The 12,882-nt window shown below is 44.6% G+C and overlaps 2 protein-coding genes across 7 annotated transcripts in view; one reads left to right on the top strand and one right to left on the bottom strand.

Annotated features, from left to right (window-relative positions):
* Nucleotides 1-8,926, top strand: part of PPP6R2 (protein phosphatase 6 regulatory subunit 2) — a 298,731-nt gene extending 289,805 nt beyond the window's left edge. Inside the window, exon 31 of the mRNA XM_056573053.1 lies at nucleotides 7,071-8,926. The gene's annotated coding sequence lies outside the window, so the exon portion shown is untranslated. The remainder of the gene's footprint in view (nucleotides 1-7,070) is intronic.
* SBF1 (SET binding factor 1) overlaps nucleotides 8,771-12,882 on the bottom strand; it is a 173,692-nt gene continuing 169,580 nt past the window's right edge. For all 6 annotated transcript variants that reach the window (XM_056573047.1, XM_056573049.1, XM_056573048.1 and 3 more), the window contains one exon: nucleotides 8,771-11,616. In XM_056573047.1, coding sequence (XP_056429022.1) covers nucleotides 11,518-11,616 — 99 coding nt within the window. In that variant the 3' untranslated portion in view covers nucleotides 8,771-11,517. The remainder of the gene's footprint in view (nucleotides 11,617-12,882) is intronic.

Genomic DNA, 12,882 nt, shown 5'->3' with positions numbered 1-12,882 from the left:
TTCTCTAAGCAGAGTAACCCCATAAACATCCCTGACAAGGCGTAACACATCAGCCCAATAAGCATCTAAAACGGGGCACTCCCACATCATGTGAAGCAAGTGAGCCTCCAGCTCCCCACACCTAGGGCAGGCAGAGTCGGACCGAACACCAACCTTATATAAGAACAGAGGGGTCTTATACACCCTATACAGAAAGAACAGCTGTGACAGCCTGTTAGCCTCCGACAGAGACAACAACGGGGTAAGCGACAAGACTATACACCATTCCTCGTCACTCAGCCCACCAAGGTCTCTCTCCCACTTGTCGGACCGTCAAAGGGAACCGTTCATAATAAAAACTCAATAGCTCACCGTACAGCCAAGAAATAACTCCAGCAGATTCCCGTTTCACAATAACCGAGTCTAGGACCCTGTTAGTTTGCACCTCCATCAGCCGCAGACGATTTTGAGTTTCGTACACGTGACGGAGTTGCAGGTACCGATAAAACGAGGAGCGCGGTAAAGCAAACTCCTTCTGCAAGTCCTCAAAAGATCGGACTACCCCCTGTACAGCCAACTGCCCCACTTCACACAGTCCCTTCCTTTCCCAATAACCAGCATCCACGAAAGAGTAGAAAACTGGCAAGCCCGGGTTACGCCACAGCGGTGTACACGATATGAAACTTATAAGACCCAGTAATTTACGCGCGTGGCCCCAAAGCTTGCAAAGGAGTTGGGTAGTGGGAGGGGAATCCAGAGGTCTGGTCAAGGCTCCAATCTCCAGAATATGCAATGGCACCCTCCCTCCATGTCTGGCCATAAACAACCGACCCGTAGGACCCAGGAGAGATATCTTCGCCCACCCTCTAATCTGATGTATCTGTGAGGCAAGGAAATACAACCAGGGATTAGGTAACGCTAGCCCACCGGAAGTTTTTCCCCTTTGTAGTGTCTCAAGTTTTATCCTGGCAGTCGCCCCCCGCCCCCCCCCCCCCCACCCCACACCAACTGTCTGAAAAGCCGTTGTATCCTATAAAAGTAAGTCATGGCTATCCACACTGGCGAGTTCTGCAGCACATATAATAACTGCGGCATGAGCACCATTTTTGTTAGATTAGTCCGGCCAATCACTGAGATTGGTAATTTACACCCGACAGCTACCTTCTGAGAACTCTTGTCCAGCAGGGGCGTCAGATTCCGGGGTATAAAATCGTGTAAAAAGGGTGTGATGATAATACCTAAGTATTTAAATTTCTTAACCACCTGAATATTGGAGAGGGCTATCTGAGGGATACGGGGCAAGGGATCCAGGGGCATCAATACCGACTTCTCCCAATTAATAAGCAGGCCGGAGTAGGTACCAAACTCGGTAATGATAGACATGGCAGGGGTCAGAGACCTAGTGGTATCACCCAAAAATAGCAACATATCATGTGCGTAAAGTGCCACTCTCTCATCAAGGGAGCCATAACGGAATCCAATGATATCAGGTGAGGACCTCAGGAGGCAAGCCAGTGGTTCTATAGCCAATGCAAAGAGTAAAGGCGACGGGGCACCCCTGCCGCGTCCCTCTCCTCAACTCAAATGCTGGGGAAAGCCGTCCATTAACCCGAATACGGGCAGTCGGGCAGTGATAAAGGAGTTTGACATAAGAAAGAAACCTGGGTCCGAACCCCATAGCCCCCAACACTCCCCACAGATAGTTCCATTCAACGCTATCAAATGCCTTGGCAGCGTCCAGTGAAAAAAATCGATCTAGCCCCCGCACCCTCTTGTGTCATCTGTAAATTAAGATACACTCTCCTAATGTTATCCACCGTAGATTTACCTGGCATAAAGCCAGTCTGGTCCCCATGAACTAGAGATAATACAACATTAACCAGTCTGTTAGCGAGTACCCGGGCCAGCAACTTAACATCAGCACACAGTAATGAGATCGGTCTGTAAAAACCAGCACATAAAGGGTCCTTGCCCGGTTTAGGTATAAGTACTACGATGGCCTCCATCATGGATCGAGGCAAAGCGCCCTCCAAAGCCGCCGACTCGACCACTCGCAACAGCTGGGGCAGGAGGATCCCTGAGAATTTTTTGCATACCTCACTCGGAAGCCCATCTGGGCCCGGGGCCTTTTCATTACCAGCATCTTTCAGAGCCAGTTCCAATTCCTCCAGAGAGATGGGCGAGTCCAGCTCATCCCTCTGCTCCGGAAAAAGGGAAGGAAGTGATGCCCTGCTCACATACGCCCCCCAAGGCCTCCCCAGTACAAGAAGTCTTAGTAGAGTAAGCCTCCTTATAAAAGTCTACCATCACACCTAAGATCTCCTCCTCCTCCTCCGTGACCTCACTCCCCCGATCATCCCTCAAACAGCCAATATATGCAACCCCCTGCTGAGCCCGAGCAATAGAAGCCAACAGTTTGCCCGTTCCCTCACCACACTCAAAGTAGCGCTGCTTACTAAAAAACCTCTTATGTTCGGCCGTCTCCTCTAAGTATTTAGTATAATCATCCTGCACCCTCAGCCACTCTTCCCTCGATCCAGGGGTAGGGTGCAAAACATATCTAGCTTCAGCTTCTGTCACCAATAGTGTCAACTTTTGCCCTCTCTCTGGTGAAGGACTTGTGGACACTTATGTCCCGAATAAACAGACCACGGAGGAATGCCTTTAGAGAGTCCCAAACCATGGAGACCGAAGCCGAACCGTCATTAAGGGCAAGGAAGTCCCTGAGTTCCGCACCAACTAGTTCAGTAGTAGTCAGCAAATGTAACCAGAACGGGTTCAGTCTCCACAGAGGGCGCACCCCACCAGCTCCCCCCCGATAAATCAAGTCGTAAACAGATCGGGAAGTGATCCGATAACCCCCTGGCCAGATATGTAATTTCACCAACTAGTCCAGCCATGGCCCCATCCCCAACCGCCATGTCTATCCTAGATAAAGTGCCATGCGTGGCCGAGTAACAGGAGAACTGTCTAACACTGGGATTACGGAGGCGCCAAAGATCGAATAGGTCTATTTCGGTCAACAGCTTGGCAAGACCAGTAGGCCTAGAAGGGGGAGGGGCCTGAGTGCCCCAAAACTTATCTTTAGAAGCATCCAAGACCTGATTAAAATCACTACACACAGGGGCCACCGGGAATCCAGATACTATTGTTAGGATATGCCGTACTACATCACCACTATAGGGAGGAGGGATATATACACCAACTATAATAAGCAGTTGATGAGACACCTCACACAATACACACACAAATCTACCATCCGGGTCAACGCTAGAGGAGACAGCCTTAAACGGAATAGATTTGTGGACCAGCAGACTAACCCCTCTAGCATGGGAGGAAAAGGTAGAATGGTAAGAGTGACCGACCCATGCCCTATGAAGGGCCGAGGTGGTTTCAGCCGTCAGATGAGTTTCAGTGAGGCAGAGTATGGCAGGGTGAAACTGTCTCACCGAGTTAAATATTGCATAGCGTTTCGCCACATCTCCCAACCCCCTAACATTCCATCCTATAAAATTAAAGACCGCCATCAGGGATAACGGAGCAGAAAATGGCTATTATAACAACACTGAAATCAGGGGAGCCCACCCGTACATTCCCAGGAAACCTACAAATAGTACACATAGCAACCCAAGAAGAGACGGAAAACTTAAACAAACACCCCAAAACAAGGTACAAATACAACCACACAAGTCGCCGCGTCACTCGGCACTCAGGGGCGCTAGTATACCCACACCACTCATAGTCAGTCGTACCAAGGAAACACTTCAGGAGAAAGTCAGTATAGTGAGAGCATACAGCAGGCATACAATCGGCCAACCGAACACAGGCAAGTATGCATTCGTACAACTCCAGAAACTAAAACAAGGTATAGATATCTCATATAGAAAGCATTAGTGCGCCATCCCCTCCAGAATCCAACCCCCCCCCCCCCCCCCCCGCCCCTCAAAGAAAAAATAGGAGAGGAGACCAGTCAGACATGAAGGCAACACTGAGGCCCCACACATGGAACTAAGAACAGAATAGAGATTAATCAAAAGGAGCCGCTAACAGTAATGCCCAACATGTCTCACACGGTAACCTAAGCCACAATATGCAAAGAATTACAGGAGTCAACAACTTCAGGAAATCGCAAATATCAACATGACAATATCAGCATGAGCACAGAGAGGAACAGTTCAGTCCGGGTCCAGTCCCGGGGAGCCTCCACGGGCCCTCTGGCGCAGCTGGGACTCATGAGAATCCAACCACCTCACTGCAGCATCCACTCCTTCAAAAAAGTGGGTGGTACCCAAGGCAGCCACCCTCAACCTGGCAGGATACAGCATGGAATATTGTACATCCAAGGCCCGCAGTCTCTTTTTGACATCCAAGAAGGAGGCACGCTTCTTTTGCACCTCCGCCGAGAAATCAGGGAAGAAAGAGATGACGTGATTGTCCACAGTCACTGGTTGTTGTTCCCTTGCCAGCCTAAGTATCAGATCCCTGTCCCGGTAATGAAGAAGTTTCACCAGCATAGAGCGGGGTGGGCCACCAGGGGGAAGCGGCCTCGTAGGAACACGGTGAGATCTTTCCACCGCAAATAGAGGAGTCAGTTTATCTGCCCCAAATACATCCTTAAGCCATGTTTTCATATATTCCGTCGGAGAGCGTCCCTCACATTTTTCAGACAGTGCCACTATGCACACATTATTACGGCGCAGACGATTTACGAGGTCATCTGCTTTAGCTTTAAGTAGGGCAATATCATGGCTGTGTCTAGTAGAGAAAATCGTCACTTTTTACACTCGCATGTTCTTGTAGACCCAGTTTTTTAATTTTACAAGTGGTTATAGGAGAAAAAGCTCCCCAAAATTTGTAACCCAATTTCTTTCGATTAAGGAGATACCTCACATGTGTATGTCAAGTGTTCGGCGGCGCAGTAGAGGGCTCAGAAGGGAAGGAGCAACAATGGGATTTTGGAGAGTTTTGCAGAAGTGGTTTTTGGGGGGCATGTATAGCAGGAAACTTACTGTAAACTGCCCGTGTGACTGTACCCTGTACGTTTACTGGGGGGGGGGTTGCAAACTTCCAGCTGTTTCAAAACTACAACTCCCACCATGTGCTGACTGAGGAGTTGTACTTTTGCAACAGCTGGAGGCACACTGGTTGGAAAACCTTCAGTTAGATTCTGTTACCTAACTCAGTATTTTCCAACCAGTGTGCCTCCAGCTGTTGCAAAACTATAACTCCCAGCATGTACTGATGCCGAAGGGCATGCTGGGAGATGTAGTTATGCAATAGCTGGAGGTACGCAACTACAACTCCCAGCATGCCGAGACGGCTGTTTGGGCATGCTGGGATTTGCAGTTTTGCAACATCTGGAGGGCTACAATTTAGACCACTGCCCAGTGATCTCCAAACTGTGATTCTCCAGATGTTGCAAAACTACAAATCCCAGCATGTCCAGACAGCAAAGAGCTGTTTGGGCATGCTAGGAGTTGTAGTTTTGCAAGATCTGGAGGGAAACAGTTTAGAGATCACTGTATAGTGGTCTCAAACTGCAGTCCTCCAGCTGTTGCAAAACTACATATTCCAGCATGCCCAAACAGCAAACAGCTGTCTGGGCATGCTGGGAGTTGTAGTTTTGCAACATCTGGAGGGCTACAGGTTAGAGACCACTGTATAATGGTCTCAGACTGTAACCCCCCCAGATGTTGCTAGGCAACTTACCGGCTTCCGTCGGATCCAGGGAGCCGTCCTCTTCTGCCGCCCGCTGATCACCGTCGCTCCGCTGCCTCCAGACGGGTAAGTGGATCTTCGGCGCCGGGCCTCTTCGGTTTCCCCATTCTGCCCCGCCTATTGTGGGTGGGCAGGATGGGGAAAACAAAAGTAAACCCCCCCCCCCCCCGATCTGCTATTGTTGGTCACGTCTAGACCACCAAAAGCAGGGATAGGAGGGGTAGCACCCCTGCCACCTCACTCCTATCCCTTCAGGGGGATCGTGGGTGTCTTAGACAACCGCGATCCCCCTTATATTCCGGGTCACCATAGACCCGGAGTCGGCGCAAATCGCAAGTGTGAATTCACTTGCGATTTGCGCCAATTGCTGACATGGGGGGGGGGGGGTTTGGTCTGATGACCCCCCCCCTAGGCACTTGCGCGGGGTGCCTGCTGATTGATATTTGCAGTCACCCCGGTCCCAGGACGGGCGTATGGATATGCCCTCCGTCCTTAAGTACCAGGACGCAAGGGCGTATGCATACACCCTTCATCCCCAACAGGTTAAATGGGCACCGTCATTGAAACTTCTTGGTAAACAAGAAATCTTTCTAATGTACTCTGTTTAGGAAAAAAAAAGTTTTCTATGCTTTATTTGTATTTAAAAAAGCTGCCACTAAGTGTCTCCCTATTTGTCCAGAGCACATTTTCCCCTATCTCTTGCACAGACCTGCTGGCCTGGCAGAAGTCCAAAATCAGGAAATGCAGTCTGGAGTGCTGAGTGGTGTGTGTGTGCCCTCTCTTGACACACGAGGATGACGAACATGGCGCGGATCACATCTGCAAGGTAGTCGCCTTAGGCGTGACAGAACGCGTGTGGTCTCCTGTGGCCCCATCCCCACATTTCTTCATACCATCTTCTTATCCCTCCATCCAGTCTGGGACGCTTGCTTCCGACCATCTGTAAACTTTTTCAAGTATATAGGGATCCATTATTGGAGTTACAGTTATTGTTAGCATTTGCTGTATTATTTTCTTTCCCTTCCTCTGCATATGTATACATAAAATCTATTGTTTATGGTATCTGGATGGAGTGTGCTCACATCTTATTGAGAGGGACGGGTGCCAATTCTTAGGTGAGGGGGGGTTCATGGCTCCCTCCCTATAGTTGTGCTTGGGCTCTACTGTGTGGCCCATATTTTTAATTGATTTTAATCCTTTTTTTCTCCCTATTATCTGTATGTGGTTGTTTATAGTGGTTTATATGTATTTAATAAAGGATTGTCTTATTATGCATTATAATACTGGTGTGCTGATATTTTTTCAGTGTTACACTTTTTCTCTTTTGTTTCTTGGTTCATTAACAGTATACATCGATATCCCATTTTCTGCAGGATGCCGATACATACGATTAACAGGAGACAGCAACGTAATGTGTTAGGAGCCTGACAAACTCTGAAGCCTTCACAGAACATGTGTATTTGTACTAAGCTTAACTTACAGACAGGTGAAACCTGTTTACTAATTATGTGAAGGTAATTGTTTGCACCAGATCTTTGTTAAAGGTTTACATTTTTGTAATATATTACAAATAATTAAAGCTTTAACTCACCTTCCTCGCTCCCTTTTAGCCTCCGGTGTCAGGATGCTGCAGCCAGAGACGCTGCTTTCTCCGTAGCCACAGAGCATAGTGTCTGCAGCCAGGAATACAGACAGTGCCTCACACCAATCACTGGCTGAGACAGGACAGATTGGCAGAGTAGCACTGTGACGTCTCAGCTGCAGCTCCAGTGGAGACCAGCTGGAAATGGGGTGCCCTGAGGCTACAAGGGAACAGAGGAAGACGAGTTAAAGCTTTATTATTTTATTAGGCAGGCTGGGCATATTATAAAACAAGACATTTCCCAAGGTAACCCCTTGAAGCTAGAAGCCTGTGCAACTAGGACCATGTGAAAGGGCCAAAAAAAAAATAAAACACTCGTGGTCAGAGCCAGCAGGCTGCTAACCCTTACAGAGCCAACCCATAATAAGCCTCATTTTAAGACCTGTGTTGTGGAAGATAAGGAGGCTGCCTTAAACCAAGGCACCCCTGGTAAGCAAGCTCAGCTGAAACAGAGCAGTCGACAAGAAACAATACTCTGAAGCACAGTGACCATTATTCCTTCTCTTCATTTTAAGGCTTAGGGTACAGAACTATAGCAAGAGAACCTGTCTAAGCACCTTAGGGGAGAGAGGGGAAAAATAAAATACCCTGGTTCCTTGACTGTTGATCAGCTTTATAGGGTAACAACTTAAGTGCTTAACCTACCAGTCACCAAAAGAAAACTTAAAATATCTTCCAGACATACCAAAAGTTCAGATTACAGCATGTCTCAGGACTAAGTCGGTAGAGTACGCAGCAGTGTGCTTTAGTGCCTGTCTACTGGCTCCATCTGACTTATTTACTCCATAGACTATAATGGAGTGAATAAGTCAGGACGGGTGGGTGGCCAGGCAGTAAAGCACACTGTCACACACGATCCCAGCAGGTCTCAGGACTGAACGCCAGTGCAATCTAAATTTTTACTTGTCTGGACAACACATTAAAAGTTTTTTGGGTGAAAGGTGCACTTTGATTTATTGCTAAATCATTTGTATGTCCAATTATACCAAAGGGGCTTTAACCCGTTGGTTACTTTGCTGGCATAGGATGATCAGGAATTTGTAAAATTATTCATCATACAATAAATTATTTTTCTTTCTGCTGAATTCCACTTTAAACAATACATTATTTAGGGTTTATAATACTACCATACTATGTTTGATAAAGGTAAATGCTGTTATTTAGGACTGATGTTTTAGTTTCTTTACAGGAGACAAACAGATTTGCTATATATATATATAAAAAATAAAAATGTCATATCCTTTTAAACAGTTGTTAGTTTCATTTATTTGTCTGGATATCTTTGTTTCCATATATCTAGGCACAACCCAAGGACTTATGTTTGTCACAATGTACAAGAACTGATTTATTTCTACAAAAAAAAAAAAAAAACTAGAAACTTCAGCCTGAGAATTGTATTATGTACAAAAAGAGTCCATAAAATGGCTGCCCTTACGGAGCATTTTAAGCTTTATTTACCCAGGGATGTACAGGAATGTGATTATTAACCCTTTCACTGCAATGGCAGGCAAAAACAGGCTTTTAAAAGTAACATCAAAATACTCATGGAACACGGCCACATGCTGCTTGATCTGTCAAGAAAATGATCATAATACAAAGTAATGTAATACTCATCAGTGATGGAGCCTTGTTGTTTGGTGAAAAGCATTAACAGGTATCAAGGTTACATAAACTTTGCCATTCACCACTGTATCTTTTGGAAACCTATGCTAATTAAATTGTACCTGTCATCATAAAAACAAAATTTGAAGCCAAATGTTTTTATTGGTCAGCATCTTATTGTTCAGACCCCGTCTAATCACTAAAATGGGCTGCCCACTTCTCTCCCCACTCTGTGTCTATGTGAGCAGGATGGTTCTATAGACTTACATTATGAGCCTGTCCTGATCATGTGACACCGGGAGAGAACGCACTTCTCCCAGCTGGTTTTAATGATGGTTTGGGATCTGAACATTCAGCTCTTGACCAATCAGAACTTTTGATATGTCTTCATGACATATAAAAAAAAAAGTTTTTTTTTTATAATAATAATGATAATACCTATTCTACTATATCCCATCCCTGAACTTAAATATTGATATTTACATAGTACTGAGATGAATTCTATGCTCCAGCTCAGTAGTTGTTTTCATCCAAATCTTCCACTTGTCATAACTGGCTTGACACGTGATTGTGCTGTTTGTATAAAACAAAATTATTTACATGTATGAAATATCACCATAGCCACTTCAAAGTAATACTCTGTGGGATCTTATCAAATAAGTGTGCACTGGTGTATTTATGTTTTAGAAACACAAAGGGTGAAATGAATATAAACTGGAGTACAAGTAAAATAATGCTGCACTATCACTTTACAGTGGATGAAAGGTGGTCAGGTCTAATATTTAGAAATAAAAACAAGGCAAATTAGGCTTTCTTCCAACTATAGTAGGAGTAGTTGAATATATGTTTTTAAATGACTAAAATAGTGCTGAACTATAAGGTCTATCGGAGTCAGTGTTTCCAATCTGTATCTTCTTGTATTTGGATCAAATAATGATGTGAATTTTAATGAAAATTTTTTAAGGGAAGAATGCTTAAAAGATGCAGGCAGCACATTTTAATAGGAGTGTGCAAATCTGACCATGTGAATTAAATAGCAGCATTGACTTACAATAGCTCCATATTGGGAGTGTTCTGAATGCAGAGCTACTATGGGCGTGTGTAAATGAGGCCTTCAGGGTAGGTAAATAAATACACAGCAACTAACGCCACCATACAAGCACAGAGTTACACTGTGTGTATACTGGTGAAAGGAGCTCCACATGTTCCCATTCTTAATATTACAATGTATGACATTTTCCATGCATTCAGACCCTTCGTATGGCTGAGTGTATTCAGAAAACTGCAGACAATGCATTCCAAGCACAATCTTAGCAAATGCTGTACCTGCAGTGGAAGGGTCAAAAACCATCACCTTTCCCTCATTTCCCCCTCACATATCTTCTAAGTCTCATGCTGCTTTGGACATTCTTCTCTATATATACAATAATATACAGTAATAATAATTAAGTGGAGTACAATAACCACAGAGTTAAAATACCGTTAGCAGTTTTAACAGATTATCTGGTTACTCAAAATGGTGCACGTAATGAGCACAAGGTGCTGTCCGTTCATCCGCAGTGCAGCAGACCAGGTTGTGTGGTTAACAGGCGTGGTCCAGAATTCCTTGTGGCTCATTTCCATACAGTTTCTGACACTGCATATTTATATTACTCAGGAACATTGTATTTATACAAGGGTCTTCTCCCTTTTCATTACAGTATATACACTGAAGTGTTAAACAAACTCCTATGACACTGAAGTAGTAGAATCCTTAGTGGTTTTTACCTGTTCTTCTAAATGACAGATGCATCCTCACCTTCTACAAAGAGAACATGTGTTCTGGGGACAAACAACGTTGTGCAAAAGTCCACTCCTGGAGTGTAGCCCACTTGCCACTAAAATAGGTTTCATATAAAAACAGAACTTAAGTATTTAATGTGAACTACAGATGTGATTAATCGTAACGTTTTCACCATGAATTTATGTTGCTTTAGTTCTTATTACTGTTGGGTCTGGCAACTCTCCTTCACGTTACTAGGACTGACGGATTCCACCGGCAAACTCCTCATGTTTATAAAATAATTTAAAAATGACAACTCAGCCAAATGACAACTCACAAGTAAGCATTAAAAAATACTAAACAGAGGCAAATCCTTCCTGGAATATCAGGAGATGAGTTTACCGGAGCTTCATGAAGCATGTGGAGCCACACACATTATTTCCGCACAAAAACCTAACCGCAACTCGCAATGCCGTGTCCATAGCTTTTCTCACATATGCCAGTCATAATCTTGTATACTTCCAACAGGGTTTCTGCTTATGGTTTGCAGCTTCTCAAAGTCCACAGCTGTTCTTTTCTTCATTGATTCCCAGTGGACAAAATGAAGCAGAGTTCACAGACCATAACTGCATTATTGATACTACTGAGCATTACTGAACAAATAAGAACAAAAAGCTAAGGTGCTTTAGCTTCCAGAAAATCTGGAAAGAATCAGCTTGTGGGCTTACACGATTTAGCTGTAGGCTGCCATGTGCCCCCATGGAACTATTTTATCAGTGGTGTCCTGCAGTTTTTTGATGCTATCCCTGAAGTTTCATGCATCAGACAGGCAGCTCTGGATTCGGTCAATCCACTGCTGAGCCTGTGAAGGGTCTTGGGCACAGAAATTATATACCCGCCGAGTTGTCTTCACCTGAAAAAAAATAGATTTATTGTAGCATAGAAAAAAAAAAGTACAAAACATTACAAGACACATTAAAGCATACCTGTCAGATCCCACAAACATTTTTTAATTTAATGTGTTACTTAGTACCTAATTCTGACCATGTACATCTAATTTTTATGCCTCTATCCCCTATATCATAAAAATCCCTCCTTTCATTAGCTCACGGTGATAGAAATCCTCTCAGGGAAGGGGGCGTGTCCCTCCTTGTGGTGGTGGGAAGTGATTAGTGTGTCCGATCATGCAGCCTTGTCCATGAGTCATCTCTTGTCAATGACTCATGGACAAGCTGATGCTGCTGCAGGACCCCTAGTGGTGGGATTTTCAGGGGCCTTTTTTTAAATTAAATACTCAACATTTAAAAAAAAAAAAAAAAAAAACAGATTACAAAATGTCTTTAATTTTTATCAGTAACAACATATAAAAAGTTTTTGAATCTGACAGGGCTCATTTAAAGGGGTATTCCAGTGGAAAACATTTTTTTTTTCTTTATCAACTGGTGCCATAAAGTTAAACAGATTTGTAAATGACTTATTAAAAAATCTTTACCCTTCCAGTACTTTTTTGTAGCTGTATGCTAGAAAGGAAATTCTTTTCCTTTTGAATTTCTTTTTTGTCTTGTCCACAATGCTCTCTGCTGACACCTGATGCCCGTATCAGGAACTGTCCGGAACAGGAGAACATCCCCATTGCAAACCTATGCTGCTTTGGACAGTTCCTGACAGGGACATAGGTGTCAGCAGAGAGCACTATGGACAAGAAGTGGGAGGGGGTGTGACAGCGAACACGCTCCAGGGACTGATTTTAACCGGGGGGGGGGGGGGGGGGGGGTGTCCCCCGCGATCAGGCATCTTATCCCCTGTGCTTTGGATAGGGGATATGATGTTTAAGCGCCGAAGTACCCCTTTAACTTTCTGGCACCAGTTGATTTAAAAAAAAAAAAATTATAAGTTTTCGTGGCTGAAATCTGAAATATATAAAGTGAATGTCTACCTTTGCACACTATTGATTTTATTTAACATAACATATGGATCGAGAGCAGACAGGCACTGCAGGTTAGGGATCAATGTAAGCAATGGGGAAAAAGCTGATATCACAGTACACAGGTCTGCCTGTCTGGGGTGCTAGACAAAGATTCTTATCGAGAAGGAACAACTTCATAAATGTAAGTAGAGGGGGAGCGATCTCATATTGCTGGGCACCCGCCGCAGCTGTCAGGAGAGGAGATGTGCTTCG

Source organism: Hyla sarda, chromosome 4, assembly GCF_029499605.1.
Source record: "Hyla sarda isolate aHylSar1 chromosome 4, aHylSar1.hap1, whole genome shotgun sequence".
Taxonomy (NCBI): domain Eukaryota; kingdom Metazoa; phylum Chordata; class Amphibia; order Anura; family Hylidae; genus Hyla; species Hyla sarda.
This window is presented reverse-complemented; position numbering and strand designations above follow the sequence as displayed.